Genomic DNA, 21,686 nt, shown 5'->3' on the forward strand with positions numbered 1-21,686 from the left:
TCAAAAATTGGAAATGGAAAACTAAAAACTCATCGCCTGTTAAACAAAATATTCTCAGCATGAAGATGTTCCGAGAGAAAGGTATAGTCACAGTGGAGTGGTGTAGTGAAATGCAAGGACTTTGTTACTGCACTTCAGTACAGTTTTCATGTTTCTCCATTTTAATTAAAGGGGAGGTGTTGAGTAAAATTGACGTTTTTGAGGTTTACATCACGTTACAATGTTATTCCCTCATTTGGAGATCCTTTCATGCATGTTTGAGAAATCCTTTAATCTCCCATGGCAACCACTCAGCTGTGCAAAACGGTTGGAGGTACCGAAGGTGCATTTCCTCATTTTTTCCACCTCTGAGCAGCAGTTTCTAGCCTTCGCCTTACAAAGCAGCCCTCCCCTGTGACTCCCCCACTAAGCTCCTTCAGACTAGCCAGCAGCAATTAGCAAACACCTAGTGGAACTGAGCATCTGCTGAGCTCATTGTGCTATCTACTTCTCAGTACAACGCTGGTAAAAACCTTGTGAAAGGGTTTATGAGGAGCGATGTTGTGATGACTTTGTAAATGCAGAGATTCAGAAATAGCAGCAGTTTTTAAAGAGACAGAGGCCCAATTTCAAGGCCTTAAATTAGTTAGTAAAATTTAACATAATTACTTGATTATGCTATAAAATGGTGCTACGTGCCTGGAAAACACATAATACTGCCTCTTTTAGTAGATTTAATCATGGGCGTTTTCAATTTTTACTGCGCTACATTTCTATAATGTGTTGCGCTACATGTTACGTTCACGTCACATTGTGATTTTTTTCCTTATTTGTTTGTTGGCATGAAAGAAATCAATGACTTATTTGAGTTAACAGGTTCAAAAAGTCACTGACGTGTCCCAGTTTTGAAAACTGTGTCAGAGAATTTAAATACGATTTACTTGAATGTGTTTACTGCCGTTCAAACAAGACATTGGTTTTGCTTTGTGTGAAATCAAAACTTTCAAAGGTATAATCACTCCTCTTTTTTATTTTGCATAATGACATTTAACTCTGCAGGTCGTCCTTGAAATTCTAATGCACAAAATCACAAGTCCAAATGAAAACTCTGTCACAGAGGGTAAACAAAATAAAAACATGCATTATCTACATGTTTGTTCATTGAAATGGCCCAACATTATAGATGTATTAAAAGAAATATACATACAGTAGGCACACCTAATAATATTCTAGAACATTGCATTATGGAATACATTCAACAAGTACTTTTACTTTCAATATTTTAAGTAATTTTAAATGCAAATACTTACTTTTACTCAAGTAAAAATGCTAGTGTGGTACTTTTACCAGAGTACATTTATTATTATCAATATTCCTCTTTTCTTCTTTTACCGTGGTTTTTGTTACCTTGAGTCAAAGCAGAAGCTGCTCCTCACTTCACTGCGTCTGCTGGACTGATGGTCACACGGCTGCTGAGCTCTGTCACACACCTTCAACACACAAGCAAACACACACACACACACACACACAAAAAAAATGGTGGCACATTTAAAACGAGGTCCAGCCTCTCTTCATTAATCTTTCTCCCAAGCTCTTTGGGAGCGACATTAATTACGGCTTAATGCAAATGAACTTAATGCTGGGCTTTTTAAGAGAGGGCTGTATTTTCCCCTCTGTGAGCGATGGAGAAGCCCTCCAGAAACAGAGACGGGCAGCGGAATTACGACGGGAGGGCAAAGGCTGGACATTAAACATTCATGTAGCTGAAATTAACGCTGTGAGAAAAGATGTTCTTTAGCTTGTTGCCATGTAAAATATACTGCGTTTGAGATACAAACCCAAAGCTGAAAACCTCGTACTTTTTGCGCCTCCTCTGCTGGAGCCTCCATGTTCTCCGGGGGAGTGGTGCTGCGGGACGGCTGGATGCAGACTACCTCCTGGTCCCAGCCTGGAGCTCCCGGACCGGGGCTGGGTGGAGACGCCGGAGGTGCGCAGGGAGCGGTGCACAGCGGCGCTTCGGGTGGAGGACGGGAAAGGTGCTCAGGGGACAAGACGACGTCCGCCTGGTCTACATGGTGGGAGAAAATGGAGGTGTTATAGTCCAAGCCGCAGTGTGGAAGAGGAGGAGGTGCAGTTTCCCTCTGTCTTACCTTTAGATGTGTCGGTGGAGTAAGGATTGCCGTACTGCAGCTCCGCAGGCCTCTGTGGGACGAGTGGTGGTGGGGAGGGGTCCTGTGGGTAGGGGAGTGGGTAGCGTAGCACCATGGGCTGCTTGGCCTCGGCCCCCTGGACGCCGGCCTCCTGCTCCCTCTGTCTGGATTTGTAAAGCTGGAGTTCCTGGGCAGAAGAAATCATCCAGGCTGTGAGGGTTTAATAAATGAAATCATGAAATCAGAAATGAATCAAAGTTTAATAAATGAATTAACGTGCTCCAGTCTTATTCTTGTGCAAAAAGTTGATGGATGTTTACAGCCCTACTTACTATGAAATTGAAATGAAAAGAACGCACGGCTGTTAAAAGAGAAACACTTTGTGCCTCGCAGTTTCTGTTACAGAAGAATTACATTCGTCAGTGAAATTCTCATTACAAAAAAAAAAAAAAAAAATCAAAATGGTGGCTTGAATTGCAGGCGGGGGCCACACTAAGTTGTTGCAAGGGCCAGGAAAGAACCTCGGACCACACTTTGGACACCCCTGGCTCTCTGAGACATTATAATCAATTTTATTAATGTTTTATAAGTGCTCTTTATTTCATTGTTTTTGGTTGTTGTGTTTTATTTCAGACATTTAACGTGTTCTTTATAAAATTAAAGTTTATTGGTCTTGCATCATTATGCGGTTATGTAAGGATTTGAGTTTTCTCTGTGGGTTTATTTTGGGTTTCTGTGTCTTTTGAGTCTCCATGCTGCCCTGTCCACCCCTTGAGTGTTCCCAGATGTGTCTCGTTCAGTGATTACCCTCTGTGCATTTAATGCCACCTGTTGTCTCTGTCGGGTCCTCGTCTCGTTTGGCTTGTCTGCTGTCGAGTCTGTCGTTTTTTTCGTTCGGTTGTTTTCCAGTTGCTACCAGCTTTGAGCTTAGTTTAGTCAGTTCACCTGTGCTGCCTGGATTTCTGGACTTTTTTTCATCATTAGACTACCATGATGAGGTGGTGGTGCGTCTGCCTCACCACCTCTCCACCGCACAAATCATGACATTTCTTGAAAAAATCTGACCATTTCCTGAAAATGGTCTCCTGGCAACAATATTATCGTTCATCGCAATAAATACCGGGACAATTTATTGTCCAGTAAAATTTGCTCTCATATGCAAGACTGCATGCATGTTTGTGAGTGTAACTGTGTTGGGCTGTATCAAAGTAATTCTTTTTAAATATTCATTATTCAAAACAGAATTAAGAGCCGTGCATCACTTTCCCTTCATTTCCCTTCAGTTCTCCACTGCTTTGGGTTGGCCTATCACATGAAATCCCAATAAAAAAAAGTCTGTAGTTGTAATCTAAGTTTCCTTTTTATGCGTTTTAAATTCTCAACACAAAAGGAAATTTATTCCACTTACTTTACTTTCTTGTCAATTTTCTCTTAGCTGTCCGCATTACATTTCGTCTTCTTTTTTTTGCAAGATCACGCAGGTTTATACATAAAACATCACATAAACAGAAGCCTGATCAAAACCCATTTTCAGCTTTTGGCTAAAAGTAAAAGAAAAAAAAAATGGAAGAAACAGATACACTTTGAATTTATAGTTCACTTTCCCTAAACACTGTTTTTGCCCTTTGTGATCATATCTGAAGCAGGAGCATTAGTACCCTACTCATTACTGTAATGGGTGTCACAGTCTGGCTCCTTTCTCTGCTCTGGCTCTCGCTGCCATCCGGCACCTCCTCCCTTTCTTGGCTTTTAAAAATCCTTCCTGACCTCCTCTCCTGATGACTTCATTAGCGCGCTGCTATCAAGTTTAACATTTAAACCAGGGTTGGGAAGGTGAAACAGACACGTAACGTGGCATTTGCACTGTCTAATGGAACTGTACCGGCGGGCGAAAGAGGCAGGAGTAGCTGTATAAATTAGTGGACGGCTGGCGAGGTTTGAAGGGGGGTTGGAGGGGATCGATGGAGCAGAAAGTCAGACGAAGCACAAAAATGGTCGCATGATTGAAAGAGATCATTTCTACTAGAGAGCCCACGTCAATGCAATGCACGGCGACAGCAACAGCATCATGCCTATCTCTCTCTATGGGAGAGATAGGCGAAAAAACCAAAAAACAAAAACTGTTGAAGACGGCAAAAGACTTGAGATGGTAGCGGAGAGTCACCTAGCAACAGATCAATATGTCTCTTCGCTAGTCTGTACCAACATTATTTATGGGAGCCATTTTATTGTTAAGTATTGCCATGAATTGAGAAGATAAAAGTCTAATGTGCAAAGTTTTGAAATTGTCTGTAATTACCTGAAAACGTCTATCCGCTTTAGGCCTGTTGACACTTACAAAATATGACAGAATACAACCCCAGATGAAGCCAGAAAAATTAGCCGATTCTAGACAAATACTTCAAAGTACAGGCGCCGACCGATCCAAAATATTGCTAATATTGATACCAAGTCGGTATGAGTATTGGTTCAATACCACTGTGGTAAAATCAATCATTTAGTTTCAGATTCATAGTCAGTGAAATTTAATTTTTGTATGTTTTTTTTTACTGTATTGTAAAAAAGAAGGTTTTGATATTGCTGTCAAATGTGTACAATTTGCTTTGTTTTTCTGTTGTTTCTGTTTAATAAACAGAAACGCCTATAAACGTGATAAAAATTCTGTCCTAGGCTTTAACTAGATAATTTATAGGAAAACCACAAAGCACCGAAAGTTAAGAAGTCTCATGATATATAAATTATGATTATTTATTATATTAACGTGGTATCTGATTGATACCAAATCATGCATTATCCGGATATGAGCGACATGCCTTATGAATAAAATCTGATGTTTTTAAACCAAATCTGATTTACAAATTTAATCTGATTTACAAATTTAATCTTTTTTTTCCCTTAAAAACATTACCAAGGACAGAAAATATCTTTTAAAAACGGCTTTTATTTCAAGAATTTCTTCTGTGAATCGACTTGACTTCAAAGTCGGAAAAAAATAATCAGACGAACAAGATGGTCGCTCTTGGCTAATATCACTCTGGACTCTGGAAACCCATGGTGCAATGGAGGAAAAAAAATTCCAGATTTTCCAAAAATGTCATCTTCAAAGACAGAAGATTCGGATGATATATGAAATCGATTTTGCCCTTACACCGCTACTTTTAACTGTTAATCGTCAAAGTCGGTAAAACATAAGGAAAGGACAATTTTGTACCTGAAAAGTACAAAAAAACAAAACTACAAAGTGTGAGGGGGGGCAAATGACGAATACCCAGACAAAACCCCTCAACATATAGCCAGAGCTGAGAAGGAATGGTTTAGGTTAAAGTAGGATAATGTTCTATAATGGCCAAGTGAAAGGCCAGATCTAAATCACATTAAGAATCAGCAGCCAGACTTGAAAACTGATCCAGCTTTCCGTTTGATTTCAGTGAGTTTGAGTTTACTTTGTGTTTGCGTGTGACATAAACTCTTCATATTATCTATTGCTATTTGCCGTTTGTTGCTATGTGACAAAACGCAAAACCAGAAGAAGAACCAATAGCAGCTCAGAACTAAACAGAACCAACATACTGGCTCGTCCTGGTGCCGTTTTACCTCCTGCAGCTGCTCCTTGTCTTTAAGAGCCTGGGCGAGGTTCTGTTTCAGCTCGGACACCTCAATGGCTCGCTCCGCCATCTGCACCTAGCAACAGCACACACACACACGCACACACACACACACACACACACACACACACACACACACACACACACACACACACACACGCACGCACACACACACACACACACACACACACACACACACACACGCACACACACACACACACACACACACACACAGACAGACAGACAGACACCGTAAAATCACTTCAAGGTCACCACAAAACGACACCACCCTGTGGTGTCTAATAAGGCATTCTTTCAATGTTCTGAACGCTGAATAAAATTCCTGGCAGGAACACTTTTTGCTAGATAAGATCATTTTGTCACACTTCCAGTTTGTGTCAACCGCTGAGCGAGAACATCCGCGTGCCAGCGAGCAGGTGAGTAATAGTGCACGACATTCGCCTCGTGTTTACCCTGGAGTGTTGTCAAGTGCGTTGGGGCCTACTGTAAAAACCCACAAGTACGGCCAAAGAAAGCAGATATGCACTCTGGGGAAGATGGAAGCGGGTCAGGGAGATCGTCATAAATCCCTCACTTTCTAACAGAACCGACCCTGTGGGATAGTTTACATCGCTTGCTGCTTGCTCTCCTCTTATTTCACCCCATTTCAAAGGTCTCAGATCATCCCGCTGCTGCTCTCACGGGTCTTTTTTCTGCCTTGTGTCTATCTGTCTGTCCGGATTTCATCACCCTTAAATTCTGTCTGCTTCTTTGGCTCCTCCCTTTAAATGCTCTTTCATCTCCTTTTGCCTTTTCTTGTTCTGCCCTCCTTTCTTGAATTTACGGCGTATCACCCCCACACGCGTGTCTTTTCGTTTCTCTGTGTATTCCTCTCCCCCTGTCTCCATCCTCTGGCTGACTCATGTAAACAGCCGTAAAGCACAGCGTTCTGAGGCGGACTGTCTCTTCTTCTGCTCTCGCTCTGTTCGGACTCCTGGGGCCATTAAGAACAACCCAGGGCCCAGGGCGATCACCTCAGCAAAGGAGCTATATCAAAGTGAAGGGAGAGCTATATTTACCGCCTGGATAAACACACACTCACTCACCAAGAGTAAGTGCCAGTCAGACGAAAGAGAAGAGAGCCCCGTTCGATAATCTGCAAACGTGGCACGCAAACTAGTGCAAAAGCAAAGACTGGGATTAAAGTGGAAAAAGGATGAGACGTTTACATTTTCAAAATCATTTAGATGCAAAGATGAAGGAAAGCCACCTCGTTCATATTAGTTGGAAACAGACATTTTGAGGTTGAAGACCTCAAAATAAATTCATCTTTCACTGTGGGGGTATAATCTCAAAGAAAAGATGTTGAAAAATCATTGAATTCAATAAATGATTCAGTTGAGAAGAAGAATAAAATAAAAGTTTATGAATTAATTGCTCTAACAAAATTTCCAGCTGTATAATGATTGGTGAGCCTAACAACTCCTTTAAAACAAATCCAACTTGGACCCTTTTTTGTATTTACATTTCAAGTTGATCGTATTTTTCATAGCTTAATAATTCTGGGTTAAAATGATAAATTGCTTTAATTATAAATTTAATGAGACTTTTTCATGTAATATGTTTTTAAAACGTAAAAATACCAGTCGTATTGTTTTAGATCTATTTTTTTTTGTCATCAGTTTACTTACTTACTTTTTCCCCCATTTTCAATAAGTTTCAACATCCCACAGAGAGAAACATATCCATCTTCTTTTCTGAAAAGGTTTTATGTCTTTCTTTATTGTAAAATCTAAAAACAAAAATGGGGATATTCAAAAATTTCCTAAAGTAGCCTTTATTAAAAAATGCAAGTTATCATTTCTTTTAAAAGGTCTTGCAACATTTTCAGCTCCATACAATTCTTAATTAGCTGGACTCAAGGCAACTATGGCTTCTACGATGGAAAAGTTTTCAGACTCCTGGTCTGGTTATTTGGGCCTTTCTTGTTTTTCTGGGGAGCAATAATAATGTAACACAAAGTCAACAACTCGACTCAATCAGTTTACCAATTCACTCTGGGTTGTTTGATTACACTGGAAGAGTTTGGAATGACCTGAATTAGATTGCAGATTACCACATATGTACCAGTTTGTTTGGATTTGCTGCTGTGTTAATAACCTGAACTATTTGAGACAAACGGAAGGAAAATAAGAGCGATGCTGTGTGCTCCTGTCTCACTCTGAATCGTCCCTCCTCATCGGCCAGACGCTGTTTTAGCGTGTCGTTGATCACGCACTGCTCCCTCCACTTCTCCTCCATCACGGCCAGCTCCGCCTCCACCGAGCGTGTCTGCTCCTTCTCCGCCTCCGCGGTGCTCCTCCCCTCCGCCTCCAGCGGCTCCCGGCCCTCCACGCTGGCCCTCGTGTCCGCCTCGCTCCGCTCCTCGGCCCGCAACCTCTCGTCGCTCACCTCCACCCAGCTCGCCATCTTCAGGCTCTCCTCGGGCAGGTTCTCCTTCTTCTTCTTCTCCTCCTCTTCGCCATCTTTTTCCGTGTCATCTCTTCCAGCCGCCGCCGTGGACTCCATCAGAGACGTCTCCACCTGTTTTTCCTCCACATCGGTGCCACTGTAGGCCTCGGCAAATGTGGATTGTTCGTTTTTTACTTCAGGGGTGATTGTCATGTCTGCTGCTTCTTGTAGAATTGCACAAGTAGGATTTCCTGCATTAAAAACAACTGGTTTAATACATAATATAAGGAAAGACTCTGCTGAGTAAGTTAGGTAGACTGAGGTGTTTGCCATCAATCCACAAAAGAATCATAAATCTCAACACATTCTGTTGTTAGTTAACCATAACCATAAGATAAAACGAACTTCTAAGCATCTGTTGCAACAAAATTAGAAAAAAAACCCATCAACACAGGATGGTGCTGCTACCACCAGGCTTCAAAGTGAGGATGACAGCTATACTTTTCCATAGAATTCAAATTGTATTGACAAATTTTCCCACCTGGGCTGCCCACTGTCAGGTGAATCTGTACCTAAAAATCAAAAATAATTCACTCTATGAGTTCTAGAGGAAACTGCACCAAATTTTATTTAAACGTCAAAGGGGTCTGAATACAAGTGTGCGTGTTTTTATCTGTAAAACATTTTAAAAATCCATGTAAAAAATTTTATCCACCTCATAATTACGCATTACTTCGGGTTGCTCTTTCATCTGGATTTCCAATAAAACACGCTGAGCTCTCTGGTTGTAATGTGACACAATGTGAAAAAGTTTAAGGGGTTTGAATGCTTTTACAAGGCAATATAAGCCTCTGTGTGTGTGTGTGTGTGTGGGGGGGGGGGGGGGGGGGGGGGGGGGGGGGCGTGTGTGTGTGTGTGCGTGCGTGTGTGTGCGTGTGTGTGTGTGTGGGTGTGTTTTGGTGTGTGTAGCAGTGGTACCCTCAGTCGGAGACTCCGGACTGGAAACCAGCGGCTCCTGAGTCGTCTCTGTGGACACGTTTTTCTTTGACTCCTGCAATGAAACAAAATGAACTGTTGATTTAAGATTTAAGGGGAGGCGGTGAGTGAAGCAGGCTGGCTGTTCTCTGTGTGTGTGTTGTTGTTTTTTTTTTAATGGCTTTTAAACACACCATAATAACACCTTGTGACTCCGCAGTACTGAGCTTGGCCACCTGCCTGCGGAGGCGCTGACACTCCCGGTACTTCTCCTTGTAGTGCTCGGCAGCCATGTGGAGGCGCAGCTTCAGCTCCTCCACCTCCCTCTGAAGCTCCGCCTCCGCCTCCGACACCACCGCTACGCCGTCGCCGCTCGTTCCGACGCCCTGGGATGCAAAAGACGAGATCGGTGACGTGCGCTTCGCATTTGATCCAGATCGAGCGTGAAAGTAACAATCCCGAGCCGTGGGGGCACCGACCACCTCCTTGCGAGTGGTGCTCCTCATCCGGTCCAGCTGGGTCTCCATGCGCTGGCACTCGGCCTGAGCGTCGGCCAGACTGGCCCGGAGCTTGTCGGCCTCGATGCGGGCGCGGTACAACTCGGTCATGGTGTGGTCACGGGCGCCGGCCGAGTCCCGCAGCTCGGAGGCGAGCAGGGCGGCCTGCTGTCGGGACGCCTGCAGCTGCTCCTCGGCCTGACGGAGCTGCTCGCGTAGGCGGCCGAGCTCTGCCTAAACGCGTAAAAGAAATATTAGTGTTAATCAGATTAATTGCAGTCTATTCACAATTAATCACTGTGCCCAACTTTGTGAACTTGAAATATAAATATGTACAAATATGTTGTGGTTCTTGCAAGAATGGGGTTGTGGGCAAGCCACTCCTCCTGCTGCATTCCAACAAACTGAAATGTAGGCAATTATCTTTTTTGTTGTTGCTGCAGAATGGAAGTAATGTAGTCTCCCAGTAATCAACAGCAACTAAGGGAAACTTACTCCACTACACACGCACACACACAAGTAGTAACAAACTTGTTCGGGGAACCACTGACAGATGAGATACATTTTATTCTCTAGTTTTTGGGTTTCCCACCCTTTGTGATGGCACCCTGGGCAACTGCCCATATAGCCCTTATGAAAAACAGTAACTGTATGAATGTTGTCAGAATCTAAAGATAGTCAGTTTTCTAGGTTTTATACTTAGGAAGGTTTATAGGACACAATTTTGTTTTGATCAGTAATCTTAGAAATGTCCCTCTGCATTCCTATGGAGCTTGCGTGATGAGGTGACAATCGTTGTCCTCATCCAGCTGAGCGACCGGCGTAATTTGTGCATGAGAAATTTCAAGCTTATACGTGCAACTGTATGCAACACAAGAAAGCTGAAAAATGTGCAACCTCTGTTGCTGTCTGCTGTCGCATAAAACGTTCATCTTTCGCTGTCGTTTGTTGCCCCCTGTGTGTCAAGTCCACAGCGAACTGCTGTGAACTCGGAAACCCTTCGTGGGACAGAGGCTTTTAGGTCAAAATAATAGTTTGATTAATCTGCGTTGTGCAATATCAACAGGTTAACATTTTCAGATTAATCGCATGTGTTAATGTTGACGGCCCTAAGCCGAAATGGCAGCTTGTGTCACATTTTAGTCCTGTTTTCACGCCCTGCAGTGTGAGACCTTGTCATGTCTGTGCTCCAGCAGCTCCCTCTCCAGACTGTCTCGCTGGGCGACGCAGGCCCTCAGCCTCTCCAGCTCCTCTTGGAATTGAGCGATGGTCACCTCCCTGTTCAGCTCCACCGCCTTCAGCATCTGCAGCTCGGCGCTCAGCTTGGTGTTCTCCAGCTCGGTGCTGCGCAGGTGAGCCTGTCGCGGGTCCCGAAGCAGAAGAGAAACGTTCAGACCGGAGACGGAAACAAACGCCTCCATAGCTTCATGATGTGAAATGTTTTGTTTTTTTTCACCTTATAAAGATCTCTCTCATCCTTCTCATTCTTCAGCTGGCTCTCTAGGGTGTCTCGCTCTGCTGTCAGCTTCTTCAAACGGTCTCGCAGACTGCATTGGAAAAAAAGTCTCTGTAGTATTAATATCATTGTACAGAACATACTAAGGCTGGACGATATGGTCTAGAGTCAATATCATGATATATTGAGCAGTTCACCTGGATAACATCAAATGGACAAAACTGCATAACAACAAATGAACAATAACACCAACCATCTACTTCCCCTCCAGAAGTAAGGAATGCGATAGGCCAGCATAAATACTTCACAGTAATTGCGGTTTTTCGCAATTAATTTTATTGGCATTTAATGATTTTAAAACTATAGCGTCTGCAAATAAATGAAGAAAACACGTACTTTCAGTTAAGAGTTATTGAACAAATAAGCACAACTGAACAAGTTTAGAAGTATAAAATAACTTCACTTCCAAAGTCCTAATTGAACTCAATATATTACCAAACGATTGATGACGCAACCTTTTTAGGGGAAATGAGACCTCTTGTGTCATGGCGCTTATTTCATTAACTTAACCCTCCCGAGGTCTACAGAGATGGGGGTCTCCACAAGCCGACCACGACATTTTCCGCACTCCTTCTGATCGTCGCGCAGCTCGCGCTCATTCTGCGGAAGGGTTAAGCCGTGCTCCCCTCGCGCTTACTTTTCAAAATAAAAACTCACGTCGCATTTTCAGGCTGCTCCCGTGCAGTCTTATCTCGATCAACTGTATGGCCGCGGCTTCGACATTTACATTTTTCCACATTTTCTTGTCTCTTTTTCGCTTCTTGCTACTGATTGGATGGGGTGCAGTCACGAGACTGATAGACGATACACGTACCGCGACGTCTAAATAAAAGATATTTATAAACACCTAAAATGCCGACATGAGTCGATAATTTGCTATTTATCGTCCAGGCCTAGCATACGTAAGCCACGCTTGCAACATAACATAGTCGAGCTGCTGTAGTTCTTCCACGGACTGTACTCGAATCATTTTGACAGAATTGGTTCTTTCACCATTCATATCTGTACAGTGTGTTCGTCTCTAAGCTAGGTGGTTCCATATAAGGATTCTGGCCTCACCAGTCCAGCTCAGTCTCCTTCTGAAGGCCCCTCTGGGTGACTCCCAGCAGGTCCTCCTCCAGCAGCCGGACTCGGTCTTTGGCCTCCGTCAGCCTCCTCCGTACTTCTTCCCTCTCGTCGGAGAGTCCCTGCGAAGAGCGCAGCAGCTCCTGGGGGGCAAAGAGGCGGCCAATCAGAGCAGCTGATACAGCGGCTTCAACTTGACGTGGTGAAATTTTCCATGCTAATTAAATATTAACAAATATCTAGTAAATTACAGGTTTTCAACATTCTGATATACCCAGGCTTTAGGCCAAAACAAAATTTTCCTGAATCAAAACTCCAGATTTTTTTCAGAGGTTTACACATTGATTTAATTAGCTTTTAAATTTGGCTGGGTGTTAAAGTGCTATTTCACAATTTTTCTTGCCCTTAGATGGGCCCTATTTTAAAATCCATAATGCTGTGTCTGGACTGGACAATTCAAATCAAAATAGAGACTTTGCAAAGCACAATTTACCTTCGGCGATTTGACAGTGTTTTTCAGAGTGAATTTAACAAGCAAACTTTCTGATAAAAATTCTAATTATAGATGGTATAGAGATCTAAAGAGTTGTGTCTTTTTGGTTGAATGGGTGCGAATTTATTTGTGGGGTCTCCGTCAGAAACTGAAAAACCAAAAGCGATCAGTGAAACTTAACAAACCCAAATCAAATCTCATTTATTTTTTATTTTAAGAATGAATGTGATTTGAAGAAAAATAAAATTAAAAGTCATTTACTTCGACAGAAACAGCAAAAAATTACTTTGTAACAGTAATACCTACAGTTACTGTTACAAGGAAATTTGACTTTTTAAAATATTAGATTTTTTATATATATGTATATATATTTATACTATGAAGAAAGCTTCCCAAGTGGAGAGGTCTATTTTGATAATTATGTAGTTTTTTTTTTTAAATATCTAAAACAATATTGGCAAACTGCTGGCATGACCTTTCCTGTTTTATTTACAGTTTTTCCTCCACATTGTTGTTCTTTATTTTTCAGCATTTGTGAGGTACTGTGGCAAAACTTTAAACTGCTGCTGCTCAATTACTCAACAGGTTGTTGCTAGGCAACCAAACAGTGAGTTAGTTAGTTGATACTTAGCTCACAGTGGGCTAAAGCCTTCCCTCTGCCTACCTCTCCCAGAATGCTGTGCGGTTCTGGATCGGAGTTCAGTACTGAATATTCTGTCAGATGTATTATCTATTGATATTGCTCACATGTATATCACGACATATATTACCTTAGTTGTACATAATTCAAAAATAGAAGGAGAATTATACAAGTTTTCAACATTTTTTCACAAATAAAATCTGGAAAGAGTGGTGTGTATGTAGTCCCCCCCTTGCAAAGTCACGCAAAAAAATGATGCGCTACTTTGCGTTGGTCTGCCACATAAAGACCCAATGAAAACATCTGAAACTCTAAAAGGAATATGAGTATAAGACACTGTAAGGAACACACAGATGCAAAAAAAAAAGCTCTAGCTAACAAAAGAAAACATGAAGCATGTTTTTTCCACATGGTGTGTGCCGGCTGAAGAACATCCTGTTTAAACTTGCTGCACATTGCTACTGAATGACTTTAAATCATCAACGGCTAATATTAGAAGTGACAGGACAGCATAGCTTCTGCACACGCCTTTCTTTCAGAAGCAAAAAACAAAAAAAACGCACCTACTTTCTCTTCCCCAATACACACACATGCACGCACGAAGCTACAGCTGCACATTAAAAGGACATTTAGAATGTCAAACCCAGACGGTAACAATCAATTCAACGTAGATAAGAGTCCAAATGCACCCATCGGTGCACACTAAGGCCCCGTCTCCCTCTGGGCTTGGCTCTACATGGATCGCTGTATGATTTTTTTTACGGCTGGCATTTGGGAAGCACTTTAGCAGTGCATAAAGACCTTATAAAAAGTGTAGTCGTAAAATTAGCAGCCACAAAATATGTACTTATGTTTTCATGTTAAACTCAAAGGGATATTTTCATCGGGAGAGCCACGAGCTGACGCACCCTCCAACAAGTCGTATATCCACAGATGGACACGGCTGTTGAATGAGAAGCGGCACAGTATTAACAATGTGTGTGTGTGCGTGTGTGGGTGTGTATGTGTGTGTATTACCATTTAAATTTATGGCAATTTTGTCCTTCATAAAATAAGAGCAGCAGGCTAACTCAAAGCAGCCTGATCTCAACTACAGTGGACCTCAGGCCCGGGAGGTCCACCAGGGGGCGATATGAGACCAGATTCAAACTTTCAGAGCTCTTGGCAGATTTCAGTGTTTCACCTCTTTCTGCCAACCCCTCTGCTCTCCTAAAAACTGGAACCGGTGCCAAGCCAGTTCTCATCAACTGAGCAATGCAGCAAATAATAAAAACCCTACATGTGACTCATCCTGGGAAGAGGGAAAAGATTGACAAATGTCCAGGTTACAGATTTCCTATTTCGAAATGTGATTCAGTCTCTGATGATCTATCCCCTACAAAAGTAGCCCTGGAAGAGAAAGAAAGAGGCGAGGAAAAATAGTAGGAGACCGGTGGCCGCCGAATCGCGTGACTGAGCTGTGTTTGTCCCTGAGGCTGGGCAGGGCTGTTTTTTCATAAAGGCGGTTTTGTGGACTACCCTCCTGTCATTCGGCACACACAGACTAAAAGGGTTTTTGCAAGCGGGTGGCATAATGAGTGTGTGTTTGTGTGTGTGTGTGTGTGTGTGTGTCTGTGTGTGTTATGTGCGTCTGTGAAGGCAAACCCGAGGGGCCCCGCTGGCGTGCGACCTGAATGCGAGCGCGACGCCTTGGTGCGCGCGTGCGTTTGACGTCATGTTTGTTCACTCTGCGGTCGAGATGGCATCGTCGCTGACGCCAGATGCCCGGGAAAAAACTGTGTCCCAATTCCGTTCTGGACCACTGAGTCAGGTCGTTAAAGGAAGGAGTGGGAGGCGAGGGGGGCGGAGGGGAAGGCACGCAAACACACACACACACGCTCACATAGCAGCAGTTTGAAGTGTGTCTGTCAAACATGGACGCAAATTGTTCATAAATGTGCGGGACTTTGAAGTTTTCAGGTCAATGATCGCTGACGAGGACGCGGCTACTAGCGGGAAGTGCTAGCGGCGTCTGGCTGTCCGTATACAAATCCCTGTTAAAAAGCCAAGGTTCGGTGGCTTCAATTTTATTTTAATTTTTTAACCATTTTCCAAATTCGGTTTGGCACAACACTTCTGCACAATTCAACTTAAAATAATAATACAAAAAAAACAAATCTGTTGAATTAAAACGTAGGGGTGATCGGCCAGAAAATTGCAATCGGTGCAATCCTATTGAAGAAGCTGCAAATAACCATCCAAATGCTTACACTAACACTTTGTACCGATAACTAACTACTTGCAATTGTTCAGTTCATTAACAGAAAAAAATATTGCACCAGGGCGACAAAACAAAAACTAGATGTTTTCCAAAAATAAGGAGCGGGAAAAAAACCCCAGTTAGCTCTAGGACGTTCTGTCAACCTCTTGTTGTGTTCTGCATGTGAGAACGTCACCTCTATTGTGTCTAAAGCAAGGACTTGCAGAACTGAATAATTTTCTTCCAAAGAAAACACCCAGGCCTAATTTGTGACTAAAATGTTCCTTTGTAGGACAATGTTATGGTCTGATGAATCCAGACTTACCATGCCCACAGCTAGACAATGTGGTGGCATAATCAAAAATTAACAAAATCTTGACCAGAAAATCCCCGCGGTCACCAGAAAGGGGGGTTCTGGCCACGAGACGCCTTGGCAAATCTAGTGAGGTCTGAAGAACATTAGCAAGACGCAGTTGGCAAATACTGTCAAATCGAGAAAACTCAATACTGAAACTGGATAGAAGGGTACTTCAACAAAGTTCTAGTTTAAGTGTGTGGGAACTTGCGTGACCAGGTCGTTAGGGTTTTTCGTTTTTTTTGTTTTTTTTACCCCCTAATAGCTTTGTCTGTTATTCATTCTACATGATAAATGTGATATTAAACTTCTGAAATGATTTACTACGATCTAAATTTTTTACAACATAAAAACCTGGACTTTTAACTGGGGTGTGTACACTTCTGAGATCCACGGCACACACAAACACAATGAAACTGTCCCACTTTCGGTCTCAACATCATCTAAACGGCTTATAATTTAAATGAGTGGTTGTGCACGCAGATGCACACAAATGGTGTGCTTTCGCTCGTTTGGTAACATTTTAGACCGCCTCGTCTGTCTGACCTGGTTGTGTGTCCGCAGAAGGCAACACGTCTCCCTCTCCTGCTCCCTTTCCTTGACCAGTTGCTTCTGCTCCTCCTGCAGCTGCTGTTTCTCCTCCTGTAGGAGGCGCATGGCCTTCAGCAGCTCCATGCGCTCCTGCTGTGCCTCCTCCACACGCTGTCAGACACAAGGAGACAAAACAACCATAATGTGGCGCCAGTATCTGGAGATCTGGAGTTTTAATGTATCTTTTTTTGTTTTCTTTAATAGGTTCTGTGAGTGTCATGGCAAAGAGACTCTCTAAAACATTCAGTAGTGACCTTTATGGGGTGTAAAGGTACGGCATAACAGCAGAAAGAAACAAATGCCAAAACTGAGATTTACTCATTTTAAATTGAAAATAAACCTTGACATATTTAGTCCAAAACTGAAAGGCATCTTTCCTGGTATTAATATAAAACAATAAAAGTGTTTGTTTCAATTCATTTTTCATACTGAATGAAAGCGCTGAATAACGTCTCCCAGTGTGGAAATTCAAAATACACACACCGTAGCAGTCAAAATTTATGCCTTATATCAAAGAGAAAGAATAAATACGCAAATAGCTTGACATAAAACACTATTGCATCATTATAGGGCCTGCCAGATTGCACCACTTGCTGGGTAAACACAAGCTGGAGGGTCTTCTACATCCGGCATATCAGTATTACAAACATCCTTGCATTCATTTGGTGTGGAGTGCTTCAGACAGAAGATTAATCGACTTATTTTCTATTGTGGACTCTATAGGAATAGAAACACAAACATTTCAATTTTAACTTCTAGTACCCATGACAACTATGTACTACTGAGGGAGTACACAAACATAAAAAATAAAAACATATGTTCCCATCCCTGTGACTCAGTGTTGGTACAGAAAGCTTAGTGTCCACACAACACACAAAATGTACAGAGTCTTTCAAAAAATTTGGCCTACAATTTTATTTAAACAGAGCCAGCAAGTTGTTTTTGCTCACTTGTGATCTCTGTATTTTGTGCAGCGGCAATAAAACAGTCCTACTGTATAGCAAACTCTATCCTTTGCTTTAGTTACATGTAAAACACTCCACATGCTCTTTACATCTTCTTTTTATGTTCTGCAGATATTCTTGCACAAGCTAGAAAACCCTTTCATTTCCACAAATTAAAACTGTGTTTAAAAAAGTGTTTGTTCTTTAAAACATAGATTATGGGTGTGGAATCATCCAGTTTATGTTTGGCAAGTTTTAAAACTAGCAACAAAATAAATAAATAAATAAATAAAACGAGAAAAGAGAAAGTAAACTATCCCTTCAATTTAATTTTGTACAGATAGCAATCCTTGAATTACATGCCAACGTAAACATTATTTACAGTGCATGGTCATATCCTCTTCTATTGTACAACCACAAGCTTCTTGTGTTTTATTAGGATTTTATGTGTTTGACCAAAATAATCTCATGCATATCTCTACTGTGGTTCTGAAAATGCTTGAAAATTAAAAATAAACAAGCAGTCTTCAAAAGTGTTGGCATGCACATGGATACACACCACAGAGGGTGCCCTATCCTCATTGACTGGATCTACCGAGACAAAACTGGTAATTCAATCAGGCACAACTGAACATATTTCTTTATAATATTTTGCCTCCCATGTAAGAAATTGTGCCCTGGAGAGTTAGGCATATTGCTCATATGTTAAATGCAGAAACAAAAAAAAAGCAGCTACTAAAATAACATTTTATTTTGTAACAAAAGAAAAAGCCTCAAAATGGGCCATTTAAAACACAGTGGTGCAAAAATCTCATGCCATTCTGCCACACGAAAAGAACCCGATTGTATGAATGCAGTAGAAGAGTTGGACTGATTCAGTCCCGAGGGCCGAGGAGCTGAAATGGGACAAAGATATACTGCCATGTGTCTGCTGCTGCCTAAAAAAAGCAGCTGATGATGTCAGAGTTGACTGCTAGGAGGTCAAGAGCAGAAAGACCAAATATAAGCAACGGTCGTGTGTGGTCTACCTCTAGCAGCCCGGTCTTGGTGGTAACGACCAGTATGTCTGAGTTGCTGTCTTCCTCTGTGACAGTCAGCAGCTCCTCGGTGGGCGTGGCAGGCCTGAACTGGAAGGGCGTGCTGGCACCTCTGATATCCCCCGCATGAGTGACATAACAGAACTGGTAAAACTCCCCGTCTGATTTAGGGACATAATAGCCTGCGAGGGAGAGAGAAATAGGAGGTGCGGTATTAAAATGATGTTTTATTTCCAACCTGTTTTGATATTAATACAAACAAGTGTTTCTGTCTATATTTACAACAAGTCCTCCGCATGCTGACACATCAAACAGCCTGTATTTACTCTGAGATTCAACTGGCGCTTCATACTCTCCACTCGGAAACGGAGCGGCGTTGAGAAGAGTCGAACCAGTAGCCGGCCGCTTTTACTGACTCCTAAAGCACCACAGTGTGAACTCATATTTTCACTGGGTAATATCTGACCATTCCAGGTCCAGTAAAAACCAGTCCGCAGACCCTCAGCGTGAGAGTGTGTGTGTGTGTGTGGTAGGAGAGGTGCGTGGGTCCCAGGCCGTCGTTTGCGGTCGTTCTCCCTTATTAAATAAAAGTGCTGGTTTTTATATGCACCGTAAAATGGAGGAGTTACTTTGGAATACCCAGGCTCTGTATAGTGGTTTCAGTAATAATGTGTGTGTGGATCTCTTGAGTGCGTACCTTGAAACACAACAGTCCTGTGCACAGTACTTCCCGGCTCGTAGTTCTCAGGCATGGGAGACCAAAGGAAGGTGTAGTAATCTCTGGCTGTGCTCCAACCAACCTGGGGAAGCAGCGTGCATGAAAAAAGATTTTAAATTTTAAAACTCATACAGTCCAAATATTGATTTTTTTTTTTTTTGATACGTGTATTACTTTTTACTTTTAAAAAACTGTCTGAAGAACTCAGCTCTACAAGTTCCTTTCTTCTACCAATAACAACTTTAAAAGCGTGGCTTCATGTATTCATGTCCCTTTATTTCAAATAAATAAAGAAATCCAGGGCAAATGCCAAGAAGAAGTGCACCAATCGATCGGCCCCGATTTCCTTAACTTCAGCAGATTGCCGATCTGCCAATGTTTACATGAGAAACCAAACCATCTATTTCCACAAAGGCCTGAAAATCAACCACTGCCCACTTTTGCTCTGCTGTGAGAGTCTGCATGTGCACGATAAACAAAAGTCACCCCCCTGTTGCCAACTTAGCGACTTTTCAAACAAATAAATCTGTATCGGCAGGTCAGGCTCATTAAGGTTGAGTGATCAGTCAGGAAGCACCCCTATTTAAATCATAGCATATCTATGTGTTGGAATGGCCTAGTCAAAGTCCAGACCTAAATCTAATAAAGAATTTGTGGCAAGAAATAAAAATAACATTCAGTGATGCTATCTGGTCAAGACTGAGCTAAGTCTTGTAAGTAAGGAGGGACCTACTAATATACAATTATTTTGTGTTGCACATACAGAATCATTGTATGTGTAATTCTAGCCAAAGGTGGTTCAGCAAAGCATTGATTCAATAATGCTGAATACATGTATGTGCATGCCAACTCTTTTGAAGACTGCTTGTTTATTTTTTAATTTTCAAACATTTTCAGAACCACAGCAGAGATATGCATGAGATTATTTTGGTCAAACACATAAAATCCTAATAAAACACAAGATGGTTGTAAATTGTCAAAGTTGTAGGAGAGGAAGGACGGATGAATGGATGGATGGACAGACACCTGGACTGAAAGATGGACGGACAGGTGGATGGAGTAACTGTGCCTCCATGGGAAGAGTAGTGGTCTTGCGATAAGAAGCGCTAGTGTACGTTGCTTTGATTGGTCAGTTTGACTTTATAAGTTCAGTCAGTGAAGAATAAAAAGAAAAACAGGAAAAAGGAGATATTGTTTTTTTTCCCGGAAATAATTTCTTGTTTTCTTAAGTCAGTCATGTACCACCAAATGTTCAAGTTAAATGTGTGGCACAACTCAATCACGTGGTCCTATGAAATAAAAAAAAATAAAGAAAAAAGTTATATAAAAATATATATAAAAAATTAATATATAGAATAAGAATTATGTCTTACGATTCAATGACATTGTCTAGTTTCCTACGAAGGAAATAGGATGGACAAAGTCATTGCACGGTTCAATAAAAATAAAATATATCTAAATATCCTGCTGTTAATATCCTAGCTAGCTAATAAACAATTACTTTAATAATTGATACAAAGGAAAACAGTTTTATTGAAATGTTGAGTTACTTACACCAATCCCATAAAAGTATTTAGACTTTCAAACTGTAAATCAACTGAACTACGGGAAGCATTTGTCAAAAGTGTCAGTTTTAAACGCATTGTTTCCTTAAACCTAATCACTGCGTCTCCCCACCCCCATCATCACGTAACACACATCACATCTCTGCTGCAAAGCGCCAGTAGCAGTCAGCGTGAAGTCCTGCGCCAAGAACATTCTTTTCCACCTCCACCAGTGTCTCAGGCATGAGCTCGGCGCTCCGATGGCCTCGCGCCAGCCTTTGCTTGTGCGGTCATGTGTGTTTGCACAAGACAGAAGAGAGAGAGAAAAAAAAGGCATCAATAATTTTGCTAATTGCAGAGGTGAGGTTGACTGACGTTTGCTTAGACGTGGAGTAGCATTCCAGGAGAGGAGTGATGTTATAAAATAATCACAGGCAAGGCAGCTATCAATCACTCAAGACCAAGTGAGAGGGGACAGCGTGATGACACGTTAATTATACGCTCGCGCAACGGGTTTCTCCCTGCCGACCCGGCGAAACATGCCACAACTGAAAGCCTTCTGGGGTTTCCTTTTTGTTTGTTGGAGTGGTGTGGGAGTGGGCGAGTTAAAAACTTGGAAATGTGAGTGGCAGTTCTAAACTTTATCCCCCACAAAAAAGAAACGCACACACAGAAAGCAAACGCTGGGCTATAGAAGCGTGTTTAAGATGTACACTGTCCATGTTTACCGTGTACACACAGCATGTGAATACTGCTGGAGGGCAACACCGTCCAGGAACATGTTTGTTGCATCAGAATCCCTGTATCAATGTGCTGCATGAACACTTATAGCCACTAGGAGGCGTCTGTACTCAACTTAAACCAACCGTCCCTGCCTGCTCTGAGTC

The 21,686-nt window shown here is 42.1% G+C and overlaps 1 protein-coding gene across 5 annotated transcripts in view; it reads right to left on the reverse strand.

Annotated features, from left to right (window-relative positions):
- LOC102219612 (tax1-binding protein 1 homolog B-like) overlaps positions 1-21,686 on the reverse strand; it is a 28,225-nt gene that overhangs the window by 1,438 nt on the left and 5,101 nt on the right. For 3 of the 5 annotated variants that reach the window (XM_023345327.1, XM_023345325.1, XM_023345326.1), the window contains 13 exons: positions 19,235-19,337; positions 18,529-18,719; positions 16,512-16,667; positions 12,233-12,381; positions 11,114-11,204; positions 10,830-11,015; positions 9,355-9,891; positions 9,164-9,236; positions 7,955-8,436; positions 5,724-5,810; positions 2,130-2,316; positions 1,839-2,047; positions 1,387-1,469 (listed from right to left, as the gene is read on the reverse strand). In XM_023345327.1, coding sequence (XP_023201095.1) covers positions 1,387-1,469; positions 1,839-2,047; positions 2,130-2,316; positions 5,724-5,810; positions 7,955-8,436; positions 9,164-9,236; positions 9,355-9,891; positions 10,830-11,015; positions 11,114-11,204; positions 12,233-12,381; positions 16,512-16,667; positions 18,529-18,719; positions 19,235-19,337 — 2,534 coding nt within the window. The remainder of the gene's footprint in view (positions 1-1,386; positions 1,470-1,838; positions 2,048-2,129; positions 2,317-5,723; positions 5,811-7,954; positions 8,437-9,163; positions 9,237-9,354; positions 9,892-10,829; positions 11,016-11,113; positions 11,205-12,232; positions 12,382-16,511; positions 16,668-18,528; positions 18,720-19,234; positions 19,338-21,686) is intronic. The other 2 variants (XM_023345330.1, XM_023345328.1) reach the window with 2 other exon arrangements.

The sequence above is a fragment of the Xiphophorus maculatus genome, chromosome 13 (assembly GCF_002775205.1).
Source record: "Xiphophorus maculatus strain JP 163 A chromosome 13, X_maculatus-5.0-male, whole genome shotgun sequence".
NCBI lineage: Eukaryota > Metazoa > Chordata > Actinopteri > Cyprinodontiformes > Poeciliidae > Xiphophorus > Xiphophorus maculatus.